General features: G+C 40.1%; 2 protein-coding genes across 2 annotated transcripts; one reads left to right on the top strand and one right to left on the bottom strand.

Annotated features, from left to right (window-relative positions):
• The first annotated feature begins 923 nt into the window (after positions 1-923).
• pane1 (proliferation associated nuclear element) lies at positions 924-6,914 on the top strand. The gene is made up of 6 exons (XM_017430470.2): positions 924-1,084; positions 1,833-1,909; positions 3,359-3,451; positions 5,042-5,121; positions 5,291-5,382; positions 6,545-6,914. The coding sequence occupies exons 1-6, from the start codon at positions 1,028-1,030 to the stop codon at positions 6,692-6,694; spliced, it is 549 nt and encodes a 182-aa protein (XP_017285959.1). The 5' UTR covers positions 924-1,027; the 3' UTR covers positions 6,695-6,914.
• A 932-nt stretch (positions 6,915-7,846) lies between these two features.
• On the bottom strand, positions 7,847-10,348 carry LOC108244338 (TOG array regulator of axonemal microtubules protein 1-like). Its single transcript, XM_025009172.2, has 5 exons — positions 9,877-10,348; positions 9,219-9,546; positions 8,917-9,022; positions 8,557-8,798; positions 7,847-8,469 (listed from the first exon to the last, which is right to left on the bottom strand). Exons 1-5 carry the CDS (start codon positions 9,890-9,892, stop codon positions 8,163-8,165), a joined length of 999 nt encoding a protein of 332 aa, XP_024864940.1. The 5' UTR covers positions 9,893-10,348; the 3' UTR covers positions 7,847-8,162.
• Positions 10,349-21,297: the final 10,949 nt, after the last annotated feature.

Raw genomic sequence — 21,297 nt, 5'->3', positions numbered from 1 at the left:
GCTGTGTTTAAGCATGAAGCGGTTGTATTAAGTGTGAAATCGGATGCAATCACATCAAAAAAGAGTTGATCAAATTATATCTTAAAACATTAACGCCAGTTTGAGGATGAGGAGGATTTTCTGCTGTTTGGGTAAACTAAAGGAACTAATATGACAACCCTTTATAAAGAATGTATGAGTTTGTGAACACTTTATAAAGCATTAACAATCCTTTTAAAAGCTTAGACTGTTCAGACATTGAAGAGCTTGCATGCAGGGAGTGTCTTGACAAATGTTTCCCATTTTAAATCTGAATTATAAAAAAGAAAAGACTAAAAGTGCCAAACAGTGAACCTGCTTTAATGTGTGAACAGTGTTTTATGATGTTTGTAAATAATTGGCTATGCTTAATAAAGTGTTTACATAATGCATTAATAAGTCCTTTATAAACTGGCCCTTTTTTAGGAAGTGGTACCAACGTTTCTTGGGTCACCAAATGTCAGAATTACAGCATGATCTTTAATTTAGCTGTTTACACTAATAAAATTAGGACTGCTGCTTTCAATGTGAAGAAATTGTTCAGGATATAAAACTCCTGGGATTTGAGTAAAGTTAAAATTTATTTAGAAAAACCAATAGGGAGGACTTTCCTTAGTGGGTTTTTTGTTCTCAAAACAATACATTTGAATAAGGGCAAAAATTTAATTTTGTAGATTCACAGCTCAGGATGCAGGAGTGTATCACCTGCCACTAGAGGTCTTTCTCATTTTTATTTTAAAACTGTTAAACCAGTACATTAAAATCGCTGAAAAGTAATAACAGTAAACCATTTCCTGCCGATTATAAAGGGTGACTTGCAGTACTCTCTGTAACCTCTAGGTGGCAGACAGTAACAATCAATGACTTATATGGATAATGGTAACAATCGTCTCTGCGTGATGACGTCAGAGGGACGTTCAAAAAGAGGCGCCAGCAGAAAATGTCTCCTTAGGACCGGGTTGGTGTAAACTTACGAAGCTGAGGCTGTTTAGAGTATTTGTCAGCGAATATGTCGCTGCTGAAGCCGTTTAGTAAACTTCCTGGTCTGAACACGGCTAATATCCTGGTGAGTTGGTTTGTTTTTGTGTCGAGCTGTCAGCTGGACACTCGGAGTCAGGAGTTTATCAAGGCCTAAAAAAAAAAATAAATAAAGCGGTCCTCAGAAAATACATAATTTTATAAGCAGCTAGCGTTTCTGTTGTCTTCCTGAATATACCGTGCTTTTTGTTTGATAAAACCCATGGGTGTGTATTGTTATGTAAACAAATCACGTTTATTAATGCAACATTTTTGACATATGCTACAGGTTTAGGAAAGTTTACACTGTTTCGTGTTAATGCTCAGGCATTAAATCAATTAGGTTCAACAAAAAAACCCAGGAAAACTGGAGATAAACCTTATTGGACAAACATAAAATTGATTGGAGTGATGACAAATTGAATTTTAATTCAGCAAAAATAAAACTAAAGGTAAAACACAAATTTCTGACATTTAGATCAATAATAAAGTTACTGTTCTCTGCATGCATCTTATTGTGAAATATATAGCTCTGTGATACCTTTACTGACAGGTGTTTTGCATAGACATCTTTGTTTTGACTGCACAAAAATGCAGAAAATGTAGGAAATAACAAGTGTGGCAGTAAATATTAGGATTGTATTTTATTTCCTACTTGTTTCATGTGGCAGCTGCCTTTGGAAGAAATCATAGTCAGTGTAGTTTTCTTTTTCTTAAAACAAAAGTTGATTTCCTGCTCTCAGAAGGTGTTTAAAGTGTGGTCAGTGTGGCATGACTCTTGAGGGTTTGTCCTGCAGTTGGTGGAGAACCAGGAGCAGCTCCAGCACATGTTGGCAGATGTTTTGGTGAAGGAGACCCCCCTCACTGTGACCGTGTGAGTAGAGCCGTCCTCCGTCCTGTGATCGCCTGAGGTCTGCTGACTGTCACAGCAGGCGCACATGAAACACACCTAGAGGAAGACGTTTGTCTTCTGCAGCCTTTGAGACAGAATATAATGAGGAAATGTTCTGTCTTAAATAAATTTAGGGGTAAACGGCTTTCTGTAGCCCAGAGTTTAGTTGCTTTTAGTAAGAATGTTCCACTACATGTTGTCTTTAGGTGTACAAGTTCTTCTAAATCAGGGGTAGGCAACCCTAGTCCTCAAGGGCCACTATCCTGCATGTTTTACTTGTTTTTCTGCTCCAACACACCTGATTCAGTGGTTAAATTACCTCTTCATGTTCTGCAGAAGCCTGTTAATCAGCCATTGATTCAAATCAGGTGTGTTGGAGCAGAGAAACAAGTAAAACATGCAGGATGGTGGCCCTCGAGGACCAGGATTGCCTACCCCTGATCTAAAGGTTGTCAAATACAAGTTTATTTAAGTTAAGCAATTATTGTTATATGTTGTTAAAGGAATAATGCATATTGACCCCTCAGAAAGTGGTGTTGTATATTGGCCAGTGACCGCCTTAATTTCAAAAGATGTTAAAACTCATATCAGTCAACCTCTAACCCTCCCTAAAATCTGGTCTCTTACTAAGCTGCTACTCGACCGCACACCTTTCATATCCATCAACAAGCTTCTGGCACAACTCTGTCTGGATATTTGATCACCCCTCTTAGCAGAATTAGTAAAGTTTATTTAAACTCTACTGAGTTTTCTGGCATTGACTCAGCTTTTATGCAAAGTCCCCAAATTGTCAATAAATTACAGTAGTTCAGACCATTAATCCTACGCTTCATGCACTAATTACTTGTCTGTCACAAGTTAACGTAGTTAAAGCAAATGATGCCTTTTATTTTGCTCTAAAATGTCACAGTTTTCCAACACAATGTTTTATTAAAGAATAAGTGAAAGCTTTAAGACCATAATTCTAGTTTTAAAACAGCGTTTCTTTGTTTTTACTCCAAAGTGTTGTTTCTTGCATCTTCTTATACTGTCTGATTCTTATTTTTTATTTTATTTTTTTTTTTCTTTAATTTTTTGGAGCGTCAAGGGAAAAAAAACCTGACCACTATTCAGATATGATTTAAGAACTAAATGAAAATATATATTTTTTTATAAATAAAGGTAAATTTGCATTAAATGTTTGCATTTGGACATTATAAATTAGCCAAAACGCTGAGTCTAGAAAAGTTTTAAAATGCAAATAAACCTTGAACTTTGTTCTGAGTAAATTGTTTTTTATTTAAGCTGTCAAAGAAGATAAACAGTGGATTCAATCATGACTAACCTCCATACACCTTTAAATTGTATGATTCATTTAATACTTGCAGGTTTTCGTGCGTGACATGCTTACTTTGTGACTAATAAACCAGACTCTCTGACTTTACCTGGCAGGAGACTGGCTAAGAGTCTCCCTCTGCCCGTGGATGAGAGCCGTCCAAGGATTGACCTGGTGGTGTTCATCATCAACCTGACCTCAGAGCTCAGGTAACTTCTAGCTTTTAACGTTATAATTATATAATCCACCTGAAAACAGATGAAACGCCTCATCCTGTAGTTTTTGTTGGCATTATCGGTGCTTATTCAGTTCTCCATGGCAGCAGAGTTTAAACAAGTGTTACAAAAGAGTTTAGATGTGAGCGTGACAGTAGCTACCTGCTTACCGGGTTTATGTGAAATCAGGATAGTCACCTTCTTCCTGACAGCTGTCCTGTAGAGTTGAGTGCAACCCAGCATCCTTCCTTTCTGGGAAGCAGTAAAGCATCTTGTGTCCACAGCTAATGGTCCAGAACATTGGCTGATTTCATGACATGGATAAATCTGAGGTGTCCTCTGCTCCGGTATTTATTTTGTGGCTGTAATTACAACCAGTCAAAGCTGAGCTTCAGCAGGTGTGTTGGACGTTCACTCGGAGCGGTTCACTTTCTATTACGTACAAACTACCGAGGAGTCAAGAAGAACGTGGCTAAAAAAAAACCTCTATTTTAAGAGACGAACAAAAACTGCGTGTTTGTTTTACTTTGTGGCTAAGAAGCCCGCAGAGGAACACTGATGTATGAGGAGACAGCTGAAGGACAGCGGCGCTGAGAGAATACTAAACTGATTTATTCAGGTTTGATTAATATAAAAGGTTAATTTCTAGTGAAAGGACAGCTGTAGGTTTCCCACAAAGACCCTGAACTGATTTTTGTCTACAAATGAAGGTATTTCGTTTTGTTGTTTGTTGTTTTTAATTTAACATTCTTATGTGACAGAAAATATATAACATTCCTGCATTAAAAACAATCAAGGTCTTAGTATAAACTGCATTTATTTTCTTTTAATGAAAAATAAAGCAAATGCTTACAGTTGTCAGAGAGTCAGAAGATGCATATTTTAATCTAAATATAAATGATAGATGAATGTTAACAGGTTCAGTTGTCTTATTGATAGAATATTTATTGTTTTCAGTATAACCAAAGCAAAATGTTTGCTCTCTGTTCTTGTTCGAGACATAGCTAAACTGTTGTTGTTTATTTTATTGTTTTCTTTAGCAGCAAAGTCATATATCAGCCATGGGAGCCTGTGGGAAATATAAAAACTCCTGAGGTGTTTCATGTGTGCTTCTTCCTGGAGGGCTAAATGTAGAATAAAACGCGACATAAATTTAATTTAAAAAATCTCAAATATCTGTTGTCAGTTCACATTTTGTGAACAGTAATTTTCTCTTTTTTTGTTTTAATGAGTCACATGAGAAGATTGTGTCATATCTGAGCTTTTTTTTCATCCATTCGCCAACCACGGCGACAAAGTTATTGAAGTAGGTAAACATGCTGATTATTATCGTTTCTTCACGTTGTCCTCGTGGTTCTTGATGCTTGAAGGGACAGGTGTGATTAAACTGTAACAGGTGATGTTCCCACATGGTTTGATCTACATTTGTGCTGAGAATCAGGTGGATATATATCTATACATTTTCTTTTTAACGTGCTGAAACACCTTTACTCTGTTCTTTAATACACAGAGACTTAATGTGTTTTAATTGCATCTCAGATGTTCAAACAAGCAATTCTGTTTTGTTGTTTTTTTGTCTGGTAGTTTCCAGTCTGCAGAAGATTCTCTGAAATATTTGGACCCTGGATATTTCCTTGGAAAAGTCTGCTTCATGGTAACTAATGGTATGACAGCAGGTTTTTTCATGGATCGCATAAAAGTAGAACTTGAAAATAAATGGAATTTAAAAAAAAAAAAACAACCAAGATTTATGGTACTCCTGTAATGATGAAGAAGAGCACTTCACTGCAGCCGTCTGTGGTTTTCTGACCCGGTTCTGCTTGTCTCCTGCAGCTCGCCATGCCTCGGTCCCCACAGAGCGCCTGGATGCTCTCAGGAGGCTGGCTGCGTCGCTCCACTGCCCCCTGCTGTTTGCAGAGGACCAGGTTTGTGCTCCAAACATTTAAGACTTTTTACACCAAACTCCCATTTCAGAGACCTATCAGTGGTATCAGTGTAAAGCTGGACTCAACTCAAAACGACCGAGAGATTTTTGATATTGGTGACTAGATTCAGACCCCAGTGTTAAAAACATGGAGTCACATGGTGTCAACATTGGCCAATTTGACGTTAATTAGGTGGAATTTTTTAACTGGATCATTCACATGAAATAAACTTAGTTCAGTTAGTAAATTCCTATAAACAGTTGGAGTTGGGTGCATTTACATTTTCTTAATTTTTTAAAATGTTCATCAACGTACACTGGCCCTCTTGAGCGACTAGATAAATAAAAATGAAATGAAAACCGTTGCCCCAAATTTTCCTACATTTTTTTCAATTATAATTGTATACTGCTTTATCGTACAGGTTTTCAGTTTTAGTTTAGATCACAGACTGCATGTATTTCAACCTCTGACCAGAACCTGGAAGTTGAAGAATGAGACCAACATCCCCCATAGACTGGTTCCAGGACAGCATTAAGGCCCGCCACCTCCACCTTTTACCTGTAGTTAGTTATTTTATGCTTAAGAGAAGGCAGGGACACTCGGGTCTATAATATATGCAGATTTAACAGGTTAAGAAAAACACTAAATGTGTCAAGTACTGAAGCCACAATGAGCAGATGCTTTCACAGCAGTAATAGTTTATGTAGAATTTAAACAATAAATAATCTAAATGAACAAAGTGAGAGTAGAAGGTGATTTTGTGAAGCTTGTAGAAACCTTGTAGATCAGTGGTTTCTAACCTTTTCAGTTTCTGACCTTCTGACCTACAAAATAACATCATCAGATGTTTGTGACCCTAACTATTGTTCGTTTAAGTGTTCAACTTTTGTAATAACTTTATTAAACATGGGCATGATGACGACATAAACAGCCTCAACAGCTGTGGTACTGTTTGTATTACCTTTTAACGACTGTTTCAGCTTTTTGTAACAATATTTGACAAAAAAATGACAGGAATTATTATTTTAAACTTTATTTTGATTTTTTGAGGTCATCTGAGGACCCTCGTGGCCCACAGTGGGGGTTCTGACCCCAGTGCATGTAGCTCTAGTCTATTTGTGCATCATTAAACTCAGTCCTGTCCGTTGTTCTTTCCCCCCAGACTCCAGAGGGTGTTATCGGTGCGGCTGAGAGGCTTCTGACCATCCTGAAGGTCTCCGCTGGTGTCGTTCCCATGACTACGGCTCTGTACCTGTCAAACCTGACCAGGTGCACTCTGCCGCCAGACATCGACCAGCCGAGCTTTGATTAGCTCCTTCAAGTCATACGTTAGGTCTGAAAACCTCCCTGGAGTTTTCATGTTTCTATTTATTTGATCTTGTCCTCCAGAACCTTTTGATTATACCTTAGTTTGTATTTTTTATGTATGTACAGCTTTCAATATATATAGTTTTTGTTTAAATACTTTAAAAAATTGTGCTTTTAAGAACCAAATTTAGTATTCAAAGAATAAAAGACATAAGGAATCAGGATTTATAACTTTGAATCTTCTGTTAATTAAATTTGGGCCTTAAAAACTGTCCAGTTGAATAGCAGCGAGTATAAGCCCTCAACTTAGTGAAGAGAAGGGGAAATGGGGGGGGAGAAGAGGTGTGTCGTGTAGAGTGACCGAAGGACTGTGCATAGTGTCACGTCTGCACCGACACACACACTATTTATAGTTATTCATCATAAGGTCATTTGAACACAACTTCAAATGAGGACAAGCAGTCAGTGGGACAGGAGTTTCACTGATAACCGTGATTCTTTTGGCACCTTCAAGCTATACATCCTTAACATCTTTCAAACATTACCCAGAAGTCCTGAATCTGACAACTTAAACTGTCCATATCAGCTGGACTGCAGATTGTCTGAACTTTATCCCGTCGGCTCAGTAGGACAAAGGGCACAGGATGTCCTTGTGACTGCAAACCCTCGTGGAAAAAAAAAAAAAATACAGCTGTCCGTCAACAGATTTCGAAAATGGAAAATCCACAAAAACGGGAGGGCAGAAACCTCATGTTTTTGATCCAACTTTACTAAATCCACTGAAGAAAATTAGCACTCTAGTTTCCTCCCACTGTCCAAAAACTTGTTGGGTTAATTTTGAAGTGACCGCAGGTGTGAGACTGTGGTTTGTCTGCTCTGTGATGGACTGGCGATCTGTTCAAGAGGAACCCTGATTCTCACTCGGCTGCAAATAGACCCTCGAGCTTAAGTTTCATCGTTTGTTTTTTCACAAGGTTATACCTGAGACTGCAAATGTTTTTTTTTTGATAGTGGAAAAGTGATGTTGGCTCATCAAAAATTCTGCAGTTTAAAAAAAATCCACTTTTTATTGAAGTCATAATGGAACCATCTCAAAACACATTTATCACATTATAAACGATCCAGGTAATGTTTCAAACCAACATGTCCTGCATGTATACAGTAAGACTTGAGGGATTTTTTTCAGTTGAACAATTTATTTATTTATTTACATTTAAAGAATTCACACAAAGGCCCGTGTCGAAGGCCACGGCGGGACAGATGTGACGTCTCTGCATTAGAGTTCATGGATGTCACTTAAGTTCTGGTTTTGGAGGAACAGTTCAAGTTCTTGACACAAAAAGACTTCAGTCCTCCATCTCTGTCCCGGCGTCCCTCTGCTCGCCTACATCCTTCTCGCCTTCTGCAGGACTTTCTGCACAGAGAAACGCTCCTTTTCTTCCACGGCTTTCTGCCACAGCTTCATAAAGTCTTTATGAAGACTCAGTTGTTTGAGGACAGCGAGTCCGTGGGGCCTGTGGAGGAGGACATACACAAATCAAAGCTTTAACGTAGGAACGATGAATTGAACTTAGTGAGTTTTCTATTAGAAGTTGTGAGCTAAAGACGGTGAGAACTGACCTGACTGCAGCTGCAGCATCCAGACACATCTTACTGAGAGCCAGAAGGAAGCGGGAGGTGAAACTCTGTCCTGCTGTCAGCATGGCAGTCACTCCCATCTCATCAGCCAGCAGGTGGAGCTGCTGAGCGGTGCTGGCCCTCACTGCTGCACTCAGGTGGCTGAGGAAGGACACAGATCATCACGTTCCTGTTGATCTCTGCAGCTTGTGCACATCTTCAGAGTTTCTGTCTGCATGTTGACCTCACCTCAGTCCAGTGTTGAGCAGAGCCGTCAGCATGCGGGCGGGGCTGCAGTTCTTCACCATGGCCTCCAGGGCCAGGTTGGCCTGCTGCTGAACAAAGATGTTGGCAGAGGCCTGAGCCACCCTCAGGAGCAGAGCACGGCCTGTTCTCTCCACCTGTACGTCCATGTCCTTCTGCAGGTGGGTGTAGAGAGAGCCGAGGGTGTCTATGGCTGCACAGGCCACGGAGGAGCGCAGGTTCTTTATCTGAGGGGTCAGAAGGAGAACCAGCAGTGAGGAGCCAAGCTTCTACTACAGATGGTCCAAGTGTCCATTCTTATGGACACACGTGGACAAAAGAGCTCAGAGTAAACAGAGACGGTACATCCTCTATCAGGGCCAAACACACTTCATGCAGTTTGTCCATCAGTGTGTCTGGGTGGTGCTGTGCCAGAGCTCGGAGCAGTTCCAGCCCCTCCACTTTCTTCTCCCTGTGAAAAGAGGAAGGAATTATTCTGCTGCACTCTGCCTGCAGGATCCAGGTCACAGAAAAGCATCAAAGCAGAGTTGTTAGTTTGTCCTGACTGTCTTAGAGCTCAGTGGGAGATGCAGAAAAACATGAAAGCTGAAGTTGTCTGCTCTGCAGGTAGGAAAGGTTAGAATCTGCTGTCTGGGTCAGAGGTTTACCAGTCGTCTTGGCTGAGATGCTGGAAGACCAGAGACAGACTCTGGACAGGGTTTGGCAGTGGCTTAAGCTCCTCTTTAGGCTGAGCTTTTACAGTCTGGAGGGCTGGTTTCTTCATGTTTGTGGTCTTTGTGGAGCCCACAGCTGCTCTTCGAGCAGGTCTTTTAGTTTTGGGTGGGTCAGGTTTTGGAGCTGGAGCAGGACGAGTCTTTTTAGGAGCCGCGGCGGGTCGAGGCAGAGGAGCAACCGAGTTACGTCGGAAAAGTCGTGGCCCTTTTTTGACCGGTTCCCCCTGAGGTTCAGCTTTCTGAAGACTGACTGCTTCTTTCTCTGTTAGCATCGAGATTAAAATATTCATCACTGACTGTAACTTCATTTCACTCACAGTAAAGCTGCTAAGTTTTCAATAATGTGCACAAAATGTTTGTTCTGTCTCTGAAGTTTCACTAAACGACAAAAATACAAACTAAACACAAGAATAAGGAACATAAACATCAGATATTTCCACATTTCTGAGTAAAACATTCAGATTTGTCATCAGAAGTTGGAGGCTGAATGTTGTTGGAGGCTTTCTTGTTAAATTTATCTGCTGGGTTTAAATGTCGCTGTTTGGTTGAAATGATGTGAAGTTTTTATGAGAACAAGTGTAAAATAACTGACCTTGTCTTCTAAGCATCCCCCCGATCCTCACAGGGATGAGGGACTTTCTCCTTCTGGGCTGTGGAGCAGCGGGTGTAGGAGGAGGTGGGGCTGGCACCTCGTCAGGAGTTGTGATGAGAGGGATGGCTCTCAGCTCCTGGGGAGTCTGAGTATCAGCTGAGCTGGAGCTGTTTGTGGTGCTGGCAGACAGTGATATGCTGACACTCTCCTCTCTGAGGTGGAGGGGGTCCTCCGAGAACAGAGGGGAGATCCTCCATCCTCTGAGTGCAGCTTGATGCCGGCGTCTGTCTGGAGGCTCCGGAGACCTGGAGGCTTTGAGACCCAGTCTCCCCAGAACCGCAGCGGTGCGAGCTGCTGCTGCAGAACAGATCCTGTCCACACGTCCAATCCAGGATTGTCCGTGAGGCTTTTCATGACCCAGAAAGAAGAAAAGGTTCTTTTTAAACCACCCACAGCTGACACAAGAGCTTTCAGATCAGTAATAATAAGGAAAATATCAAATCAAACCAAAACTAAAATACAGGTGAAAACAAATCAATGAAATCAGTTCTTTGTACAATAAAAGTCCAGATATTCTAACATCTGCTGAAGGAGCTGAAGTTTAAAGAAGCAGAGCACTAGCTAAACGTAGCAAAAGGTTATCTAAATGCTAAAAGTAAGAAAAGGCTAGTTTAATGTAGCAAAATGGTAGTTAGAAGCTAAAAGTTCCAAAATGCTAGCTAAATGCTTAAAGTTCCAAAATGCTAGCTAAATGCTTAAAGTTCCAAAATGCTAGCTAAATGCTAAAAGTTCCAAAATTCTAGCTAAAAGCTAAAAGTAGCAAAGACAAAGCTAAAAGTGGCAAAACCCTAGATAAAAGCTAATGGTGGCAAAAGGCTACCTAAAAGCTAAAAGTTTCAAAAGGCTCACTAAAAGCTAATGGTGGCAAAATGTTAGCTAAAAGCTGTAAAATGCTAGCTAAAAGCTAAAAGTTCCAAAATGCTAGCTAAAAGCTAAACATTTCAAAATGCTAGCTAAGCGCTACAAGTAGCAAAGACAATGCTAAAAGTGGCAAAACTGTAGATAAAAGATACTAGTGGCAAAAGGCTAGCTGAAAGCTAAAAGTTGCAAAAGGCTAGCTAAAAGCTAATGGTGGCAAATTGTTAGCTAAAAGGTAAAAGTTGCAAAAGGCTAGCTAAAAGCTAATGGTGGCAAAATGTTAGCTAAAAGCTAATTGTTCCAGAAAGCAGCTGTCCCAGCACCCATCTCCTACATGAGCTGAACTTTTTGATGATTGGCTAAAACAGGTAAAAGTCTGCAGAAGTAGTTGAAGAACTAAAACCTTCCAGAAAACTAAAAGCAGAAAACAGTAGTTTGTTCGGACAATTCCTGCAGAAGTTTAGAGAAGGAAGCGTTGGTTTTATTTACCCGGTCATCGTCTGCAGACGACATCTTTCCTGAATTTGTTTTCATGACTTCTGGTTTGTTTTCCAACAAGAACCAAACTGAGCTTTTACTCCGATCGAGGAGAATCACTGAGTGAATGTGTTTGTTCCACGCTTGTTTATTTATGAAAACTGGGGTTACCTATGGTAACCTGCTGACCTCGTAGAAGTTGTTTATTTCTAAAAGAGAGGTGCATTAAGCCTGTAACCATGGTAACCAGCCAGTTTTCAGTGCCAGCTGGGTTGTGACCTTTAACTTCTCTCTAACCTGACTGTGACTACCATAAGAGGAAATCTGATGAGTTTACACCAAGTTCTGTCTCTGTTCAAACTCCTTCAGCAGAACTAGACACATGAACACCAGACCTGACTGAACATCAGTAGATCATCCTTTTTTGTTTGATGTAACTGCTTCACACTTACAGTCCCACAGAATATCTGAAAGTCATTTTTAAAACTCATATCAGTGTCTAATAAATCCTGTTAGTCAGCAGGAGGTTAGGTCACATTTTCATCCTGTCAGATGTGATGTTTGGAGTTTCTTTAGTCATTTCAGAGCTCACAGCTCACTGTGTGCCCTGTTATTTATCCAGTAAACACTTATTGACAAACTGTAATTAATTAATACACTGAGAATACATTTGAATACATTTAAACTATTTCAGGGTGTGTTTTAGCCAGTGAAGTACAGCTTAGACCTGTGAAGAAAACTGGTACATCTGTGGCTAGTTTACACCCTCTTTAAAGGATGTTACCTGGACTGAATCAAAATGATTTGGTCTTTACCAGACTCTAAAATTATTGAAATCTAACCTCAAGAGTACAAAACCCCACACTGATCGATTGAATAATTTATTAACACTCTAACTGGCTGAATCATTGTGAGTAATTCACCTTGTCTTTGTGCCCACTCATCAACCACATTTATTAATGGAGACAGCACATGCTGTTTATCATTGAGTCAACACTAAGATAAAAGACGAATTTATTCTAAAATCCTACTTTGAAACAGTTCTTATTTGACTCTGATTGGATTATTGTTAAGAGCTTAAATCGTACATTTGTTTGGTCTATTTCACGGAGGGTCACAGGTGCACCTCCAGAAAGGGTAGACAGGTGGGGGCCACGAATTCTGGGGCTGCACACCAAAATCAAAAGTTAAAAAGCTAAATTCAAACATGTATGAGCTGTTTGAATTTAGCTAGCTATAGATAGATAGATAGATAGATAGATAGATAGATAGATAGATAGATAGAACTTTTTGTAAAAGAAATATTACGGTTAAAAAACTTTATTTTATTATGTGTAGGTTCTAACAATCCCAAATAGCTAGGGAAATTAAAAAAGTACGCCGAACAAAAGCTGAGGACTGAGGTGGATCAAACTGCCCTGTCCCCCCTTGGGCCCCCTTTAATATCACCCCTGCTAGGTTGTTCCCAGATGTGATCGGGCTGTTTGAAACCTCTCAGAAAATTCCTCTTAAAGCAGTTTTAGATTGATGGTATTCCTGCCCCATCTCCATAAAGACTTAAAGACATTTAAACATTTGGGCCAGATGAATAGTTTATCTTCAATTTAAAGAGCCTTCTACAGTCTTTAAGGTTCATCTTAAAGAATAACTCGAGAAGCATCAGACCCACGGTCTGTGCATCTGCCTGATCTTTTTATTTACCGTACTTTGTACTTATATTTTAGTCCTATTGTTTGCTCTTGTTAGTTTATGTTTATGTCTAGCATGCATTGTTCTGACCCACCCTCCTCCTCTGTAATCACACCGAACAATTGGACTCTTACCCCCTGTGGCCCATTTGAAGTGAATTCCAGTGTTCCTGTGATTATCCCCGTTAGAGATACATCTAAACATCCTGTCAAGTGCGATACATGTTTCCATAAATCAGGAATTTCCCCTACTGAGCTCCATATGATTCCAATCACAGCCACCATTAGACAGCAGCACAACAGGAAGAAGAGAGCTAAAACACCACGGGCTCAGTTGCTTTCAACTTCGATTTCAAAAACAATTTATTCATGTGTAAAATAGTATATTTTCTTTTTTTTTGGACTTGACTGAAACAGTAGGATGAAGTCAGGCTCCTTGAGTCTACACCTCCCAATTATCTTATATCAAAATGCTTTAAGATGTGAAAAAAGAGGCAGCGGGTTTTACAGTATTATCGCCCACCACCAAAGGCAAAGGCAGGGGAATAAGTTTTTAACCCATGTCTGTGTTTGTTTGTGGAGTTAGTAAAATATCTTATGAACCTCTACTGAACGAATTTTAATGAAACTCTCAGAAAGGAATCGTTAGATAAACATCTACAACTCGTTAACTGTTGGAGTCGACCTGATTGAAGATGGCCAGTCTCAGCCTACACGAAGATGGCTGTAACTCAGGGAATTTCACGAACACAGAGTTAAAACTTGGTGTGGTAGTAGCTGAGAGTCATCCGGCTACTACACACACTAACAGATCATGTGAGGCCATCAAGACGATGTTTGTCTAAAACTCTGGCTTGAAAGGCAACGGGTGATGTGCATTCCTTTAGTTTGTCTTTATTTTAGTGATAAACCTTAAATGCTAAAAAAAAACCAATAAAAGAAACCTTTACCATCTCAGCATTACTTCAAAATGTGCTTTTATTTGTTGTGTAAAGACCTTACTCTCATAAACTGGCAAACCAAAAACTCAAAATAACTGATCAGTCGACATTTTTTGACAGGTTTCAGTGCATCTATACGTCCTAATATGCAGAAAAGGGCAGATACGAGGGAAGGGTCTATTTTATGTGTGACAGTGGCTTTTATGGATCTGTATTTCCCCAAGTAAGACAAAGTCAATTTTTTATCTGTCATGGCAAAATGCAGCTACACAAACTGGTATTGTTGCCTCCTTGTGTCGTTGTTATTTTTTTGACAACTGGTGCGTAATTGTTGGTGGAGTCCAGATTTAAAGGAAGCTGATAAAGTCAGCAGCGGTTTTTTTCCCACAACCTTCTTATCACATCCCGGGAGAAAGAAACGTCATTTGCGAAGCCTAATCTCTGTTTCGCTGCATCCGTTTGAAGAGCGGAGCCACTGAAACATGTTGCACTCGTTTCAGTCAGGAAGGGAGAAAGGGCGATGGTGTTTTTGCTTGTTTGTTCATCTGTCTGTCTGTCATGTTAGCAAAATGTCTCAAGAACCACCTGACAAATTTTTAGCTCTGAGTTCAGCTCATGAAAAATGGGAACAAAAACAAGCATGTTGCGTTTTTCATTTTTGTTCAATGTAGTTTGCAGGAAAGTCAGTGGGCGATTTGTATGCTTCAAGGAATGCTAGGCCTTTAACATTTCTTCATAACCTTTTCACGGATCCCCACTTCAAAATGGCTGCCATCTTCTTTTCAAATCAAATGAAGTAGCCTCTTTCTGTGGGCGCGTGTGACACGTTATTGCGTGAAGCATCGTCTGCTGCTATTTTAGCTGTTCATGCTGTGCATCAAAATGTTCAACACTTTCAGGAGAAAAAAAAGACTTTTGGTCTTTGTAACGTTTACACTTTTCAAAATATTTAATTTACAAATCTTTTCCCTCATAGAAATGCAATGAAATCTTTTCAGTTCCTTCATAAACACATTGTTGTCTTTTGAAATCTGCTTCGGCAGACTTCCTCTAGTCTTATCTGTTTAAACCACTTTTAGCTTTTCTCAACTGCCCTGCTCCTTTAAGCCTTTAGTTGTCCGGTCGTGGGCTGCAGAGGTCGGACCTAGGAATGCAGACAAACACAAGGAGCTTGAGCAAAAACGTGAAACTTTAATAAACAAAAAACAAAAAGGCTTTCATGGCAGCGACTTACAGGAGCTGAAGAAACCCACGAGGCGGCACGAACAAGAACCAGACGTGGCACAGAGCTCAACGACAAACTATATGGACAGGGACTGATGGGCAGAGGGGAGACACCTGGGCAAAATGGCTACTGGGAACAGGTGAGAGGGGGCGGGGCCAGAGCTGAGGGATGTAAAACTGACTGAGGAAAATTACTGAGGAGTGACAGGAAACACAGGGAAGGACTGTACACAGAAAGCAAACATCATAGAGACCAAACCTCAACAAAAAACCTAAAATAATAAACAAAAGGAAACACTAAGAACAACATCATGGGAAAATAACTAACTAAATCTATAAATCTAAAAAAACCACAAAGAAACCAGGATCATGACATGTCCGCTTACTTTAGCTTTAAGCTGCCTTTTGCGACTTCTCTCTTTTTGCAAGCCTTTTGCTACATTAAGCTTTTATCTTCCATTTGGCTACTTTTAGCTTTAAATGTTCTCCTTCCTTTAGGTGTAAAAACTCAGTTTTAACTTCTTTTGCAAATTTCCACGGTCGTTTAGCGTTCAACATTCCCTTTGCATTTTCACGGAAAATTAAATATATTTAGTTTTATCACATTAATCTAAAGTATTAGGGAATAACAAGCTGTCATCACGATTTAAGCAGAATTCAGAGCTGCTTCATCAGCTCGTATAAGGGAAGTTTGTCCACTTCCAACGGTTTGCTCCATGTGTACCTGTGTAGATCAGCACTGAGACGACGAAAGCACCTGGGCCTACAGACCACACGAAGCAGACGGCAGGTTGCAGCTATTCTAAGCGGACTCTCCAGGAGGTTCTGGAGCCGTCCACCCTCCCGTAATACTTCACAGAGACAGCCCTGCTGTTCTTGTTTTGCTTTCGGCTTCCCTTTCTTTAGGTGTCACCGTGGCGAGTGAACTCGCACAACAGATTTGGCAACCGTTTAACGTCGGACGCCCTTCCTGACGCAAGCTGGGCTTGGACCTGCAGCCTCGGGAGTACAAGACTGCGGCACTGACCTCCGAGCTACCGCGTCACCCCCAAGAACAGAACTGTAGACGGGTTAAATACTTGCACAGAGAACTGAGCCAAGCTGCACTTGGACCCAGTCTCATTTCACTCATCAGTGCTATTAAGTTGCATTGAGATGTCCGACAAATTTAGTCCGCTGGTGTCAATGAGCATCGTGGCTGAGATGAAAGCAACACGTTCTTATTGTTATTTTTGGTATTTAGCGCTGGAGGACATGTTGGTGTTGTTTGGTAGAACTGGCTTCTAGAGGCTTTTTTCCAGGAGTATTTAGTGTCAGTGCTTGAAAATTAGTTCCATTTTGAATCATTAAGAGCATGAATATCTTTGAGCTGAGTTATACAGTGACTTGAAATGAGACAAATGATGCATGTGAACTTAATCCTCCTGCTGCCCTTGGGTCAAAATGACCCCTGAGGCCATTTTGACCCAAGGGCAGCAGGAGGTGATCAGTAGTTATTGCAAACTCACAGATGAACAACACAGATTAACCAATCCAAAGGTTTTTTATTTTGCCTCTGTGTATATCTGTTAGTAAAATGTCTCATGAAACACTGGATCATTTTTTTTTTATAAAACTCTCAGAAAGAAACAATGAGATGTACATCTACATCCCAGTTCAAGATGGCCACCACAGCTCAGAGATCTTAGCAAACACAAACATGACCTCAACTCTGTTAATTTGACAGAAATTAAACTGAATTTTGGCGTGGTAGTAGTTAACACTCATCCCCAACACATACTCTGGAGCACTACCTAATTGTTCAACGACCTTGTTAAAACCTTGCCATTATTTATTGGAGTGACTTCTGTCTGTCTGTTAGCAAAATATCTCATGAACCACTGGATGGATTTTAATAAAATTCTAAAAAAGTAATCTCTGAATGTACACCTACAACTGATTAATGTTTGGAATCAACCCAGTTCAAGATGGCTGTCACAGTTAATCAAACCCAACAAACACAAAAATAGCTATAACAGTCAATTTTACAGCTATTGAACTAGTATTTCATGTGGTCGTAGCTGAGAGTTATTCACAACACATACTTTTACAGGAGCTCTTGGAATATGGTGCAGTGTTATTGTCAGTTTGGACCAAAACAGCTACAACTGAGTTATTTCTCAACATAAGATGATCTTAATTTAAAATTCTGGCATGATAAGCGGTGGGCGGTATGTGTTCCTTCAAAATGCTTCACCTTTGATTTTAAAAAGGTAACCAGAGAATGAAACAGTGATTAGATCATTTAAGCTTTTGTTCAAATAGCAATGGATCGATGAGTTTCTCATATAAACAATAACTAACCTCTTGGATGAAAACAGTGATTTTTACAGACAATCAAAGCTATGACTTCCCAGCACGCTGTTGGGGGGGGAAAAAAGTCAACAAAATGAAAATTTTGTCATCCCAAACAATGACATTGAGCCTTAAAGGCTCAGAGAACATCTAAAATCGTCCTGAACTTGTGATCCGCGAAGGCTCTGACTGCCTTTCTTTAAAAAGCTCATTGTGTCATGTTGCTCCATTGTCCTGTTGAAAAGCACGGACTTTTCTGAACTCAGCCATCAGCTGCTCCGAAGTGGAGACAGAGGTGTGTCTGCAGAGGAACTGTGCCTCGTGTCACGTCTGCATGCGTGCACCGACACACACGCGCACTATTTAAAGGTTATCATCGTGGCAATTATCCATCCCACGGGTTAACTAAACACTGTTTTGGCATCAAGTAAGGACCTGGAAGGACAACAGGAAGTCAGTGGGACAAAGGAATGTCCATGATAAGGCTGATATCTTCGAGTCTCTTGGCTCCTTCACGTCCGTGCTCGAACAGACAGAAACACTTAGCTGCACAAGTTAGAAAAAAAGAACAAAATCTTCATGGTTTTCCACTTAGCGCGATAAAATCTTTTGTCATTGTGTGGAAATGTGATTAAGCTGTTTTATTCAGTGCATCCTAAGGACAAAGGAAAACAAAATAACAGCTTCTTTGTGTTTCAGTTGGGGTTGTGATTTGGAGGATGGAGCGCCATCGCTCATATCCACCTGCAGGAATGGTGCTGCTGAAGTTAAAAAAAAAAAAACAGCTGCTGCAGCTTCTTGGTCTGTTTGGTTTTTTTTGGTTTTGAGGTACAGCAATACACCCAGTTTGTGCTAAAAATGTCAGAATAATGTTCTTGAAGTGGGGAATTGGGAAGACTTTGAATATCCCATCATCTACAGTTCATAATATCATCAAAAGATTTCAAAATCAAATCTCTGAGCTCAAAAGGCAAAGGCTGAAAGTCAATATTGGATGCTTGAGATCTTCAGGCAGCTCTGCAATAAAAACAGGTCTGATTCTGTTCTGGGCATCACAGAATGGGCTCAGGAACACTTCCACAAATCATTATGTAAATATAGTTCACTGAGCCATCAATAAATGCTGCTTAAAGCTCTATCAGGCAAAGAAGAAGCCATTAAAAAATTACAATGGAATGAGACAAAGAGGAGATCTGTTCTGTGGTCAGATGAATCAAAATTTGAATTTCTTTTTGGACCTATGGATGCCATGTCCTCTAAACTAAAAACAAGAGGGACCATCCAGTCTTTTATCAGCAAACAGTTCAGGAGCCTGCCTCTCTGATGGTATGGGGGTGTATTATTGCCTCTGGCATGGGCAGCCTACACATCTGGAAAGGAGCCATTAATGCAGAAGATTATGTACAGGTTTGAGAACAACATACGCTCCCATCCAGACATATTTCAGGGAAGGTCTTGCTTATTTCAGCAAGAGTCTGGGTGCTGAACTGACCTGCCTGCCATCTCGACCTCTCATCAATATAAAAAAATTGGACGCAACATGAAAGAAAAAAATCTAGCAAAGAAGAGTCAGGACTGTAGAACAGCTAGAATCCTACATCAGACCAGAACGGGACAACATTTCCCCCCACAACCTCCAGCAGCTGCTCTCCTCAGCTCCTAAACATTTACAGACTGTTGCTAAAAGAAGAAGGAACGCTTCACGGTGGAAACATGGACCTGTCACAACTTTTTATGAGATATGTTGCTGATATTTGACTCTTTTTTTTTTTTTTTTTTTACTTTAAGCATTTAATATGTTTACTGTGTTCCATTGTGAATAAAATGTTTTGTTTTTTAAATTTGCAAATCTTTTTATTCTGTTTTTCTTTTTAAAATTTTACACAACATCCCAACTTTATTGGAATTGCAAATTATTACTGCTAAAATAACTGTAATGCAAACTAGAGGGCCGGCATAAAGGATTAAAAGATGGTGTTTTTAGAGAAAGTTTGAAGATTGGAGAAGTTTTAAACCAACAAATTCTGGTTTTAGCAGACAAGTCAAAATGAGTTTTTCAATACAGTCCTATTTCTAAAACCTTTCAGTGGTTCACGTGAACACTATTTACTCATCACATTATGCAGTTATTCTGGCAGAAATATTACAATGACCCTGCCAGAAATGCCCCCAGGCTGCAGCAGAAGGGCTTCATCTAGTTGCTGCTACTTTCTGCTCTTGCAAATATCCAAATATTTCCACGTTAGGAACCGTGTGCCGTGAAACCGACTGTGGTGTAGAGGTCTGTGAAATAGGGTTTGCATGAACTTCTGTGGTGTTTTTGAGAGTTGGTCTGTGCCTTGCTCGGGCTATCTGTCAGACTTAAACTCCATTTCTCCAAACTGAGGTCGTACAAAGAGCTATCCACGGCAGGTAAGTCGCTCATAACCTTTCTACAGAACCCCGCTTTAAATAGGCCAAGTTGTCCCTTCAGAATTTCTGTGCCGTTTGTGTGTTTGATCACATCCCGAAGCCACTGATAAACCCCCCTCAGCTCTAACAAAAGGCTGCTCCCTCTCCCTCATGATAAGCACCGTGACCGGCATAAAAGGTACTATTTTGCCGCTCAGAACTGCCTCGGTGCCGGGGACTTTTGCTCGGCATTGCCCGCTAACAAATTTATTGAAATCGACAAGATCTCTGCTCATCTGCTTTATTGTTTCTGCTGCGAGACCTCACAGCCATGCCTGGGTTTAACTCGTTTCCCACACCTAGTTTAGTCCCATTTCTACCTCAAAGAAGTGCTTCATAAACACTGCCCCAGAGGATTCTTCTGTCCAGGTTTCTGTGACAAAGAAGCCTTTCTCCTTGTTCGCTTCTCCTGTTTGAGCAAAATGAGTCCGGGCACAAAGAAAAAGGAAACCCGAGCCGCTCTCGGCTAAGAAGCTTGTGTGACCTATAATGAGGATTTATATCGAAAGACACACCTCATCCTGAGTTAATTCATGCTGAACTCCAAATACAAAGCAAATCTGGGTGAGATTTAAGGTAGAGATTGGCAGGAAAAGAAAAAAATGATTGGTTTATTTTTCTTCTTTTTTTTAGGTAAAGGTGGAAATTTCCGAGGAACAGAAAGTGCAAAAAATCCCTTGATCCCTTGATAATCCCTTGTGTGAGTGGCTGAAGTCATGTCTGATGGATCATGTGACTGGAGAGAGTCTGAAAGGCCGTACTGTGTTTGGGACACAAATGTCACTTTGTTCAAGTGACAACTGTTGACATGCTAATGGGCGCATTCACACACCTAATCTATCTGGGCCACGGTGGACAGCTGTAATGGATTAACTCTCAGACGTGAATCAAAGATGACCTTTAATGTTGTTAATATATATATATGTATATGTATTATTTCCACTGGAAGGTAAATAATTATGCATAAGCATTGAAGCACTCTTCTTACTATTTGGTCATTATTCTTTGGTTTTCGATTCAGCAATCATCTTAAAGGAAAGAAAAGGAAAATCTATATAGATTTCTGCAAATTTGAAAACAGGCCATAAAAAAGTGCATCAAACTGCGTTACCTAATTGAAAATAGTGTGCCATGGCTTTAAGTACCATAATATTGTACGCTGTGGAAGAAATTTGATTTAAAAAAAAGGCTAACTTAGGCATACTCTGCAGTCGTATCATCATTCGAAGTTTAACACCGAGAGTTTGATATTTTAAACTACAATCACAGTTTGAAGCTTTGCCATAAAGTGATCCATGCAGAGTTCGATGATGGCACGCACTCCAACTTTCGAGCTGCTTAAACTTTCTCGAATCTTTTGACAAACTCTTCTTATTTCTGCGTATGTC

This window comes from Kryptolebias marmoratus, linkage group LG3, assembly GCF_001649575.2.
Source record: "Kryptolebias marmoratus isolate JLee-2015 linkage group LG3, ASM164957v2, whole genome shotgun sequence".
Taxonomy (NCBI): Eukaryota; Metazoa; Chordata; class Actinopteri; order Cyprinodontiformes; family Rivulidae; genus Kryptolebias; species Kryptolebias marmoratus.
This window is presented reverse-complemented; position numbering and strand designations above follow the sequence as displayed.

What these genes read in the sequence shown, in the direction of transcription:
- pane1 (XM_017430470.2), top strand. Translation starts at nt 1,028, where the DNA reads ATGTCGCTGCTGAAGCCGTTTAGTAAACTTCCTGGTCTGAACACGGCT. An exon ending in AACCTGACCTCAGAGCTCAG is followed by an intron (nt 3,452 to 5,041) that starts GTAACTTCTAGC and finishes TTTGTCTGGTAG; the next exon opens with TTTCCAGTCTGCAGAAGATT. An exon ending in TGCTGTTTGCAGAGGACCAG is followed by an intron (nt 5,383 to 6,544) that starts GTTTGTGCTCCA and finishes CTTTCCCCCCAG; the next exon opens with ACTCCAGAGGGTGTTATCGG.
- LOC108244338 (XM_025009172.2), bottom strand. An exon ending in GTTTGGCCCTGATAGAGGAT is followed by an intron (nt 8,799 to 8,916) that starts GTACCGTCTCTG and finishes CTGACCCCTCAG; the next exon opens with ATAAAGAACCTGCGCTCCTC. An exon ending in CTGCTCAACACTGGACTGAG is followed by an intron (nt 8,470 to 8,556) that starts GTGAGGTCAACA and finishes GTCCTTCCTCAG; the next exon opens with CCACCTGAGTGCAGCAGTGA.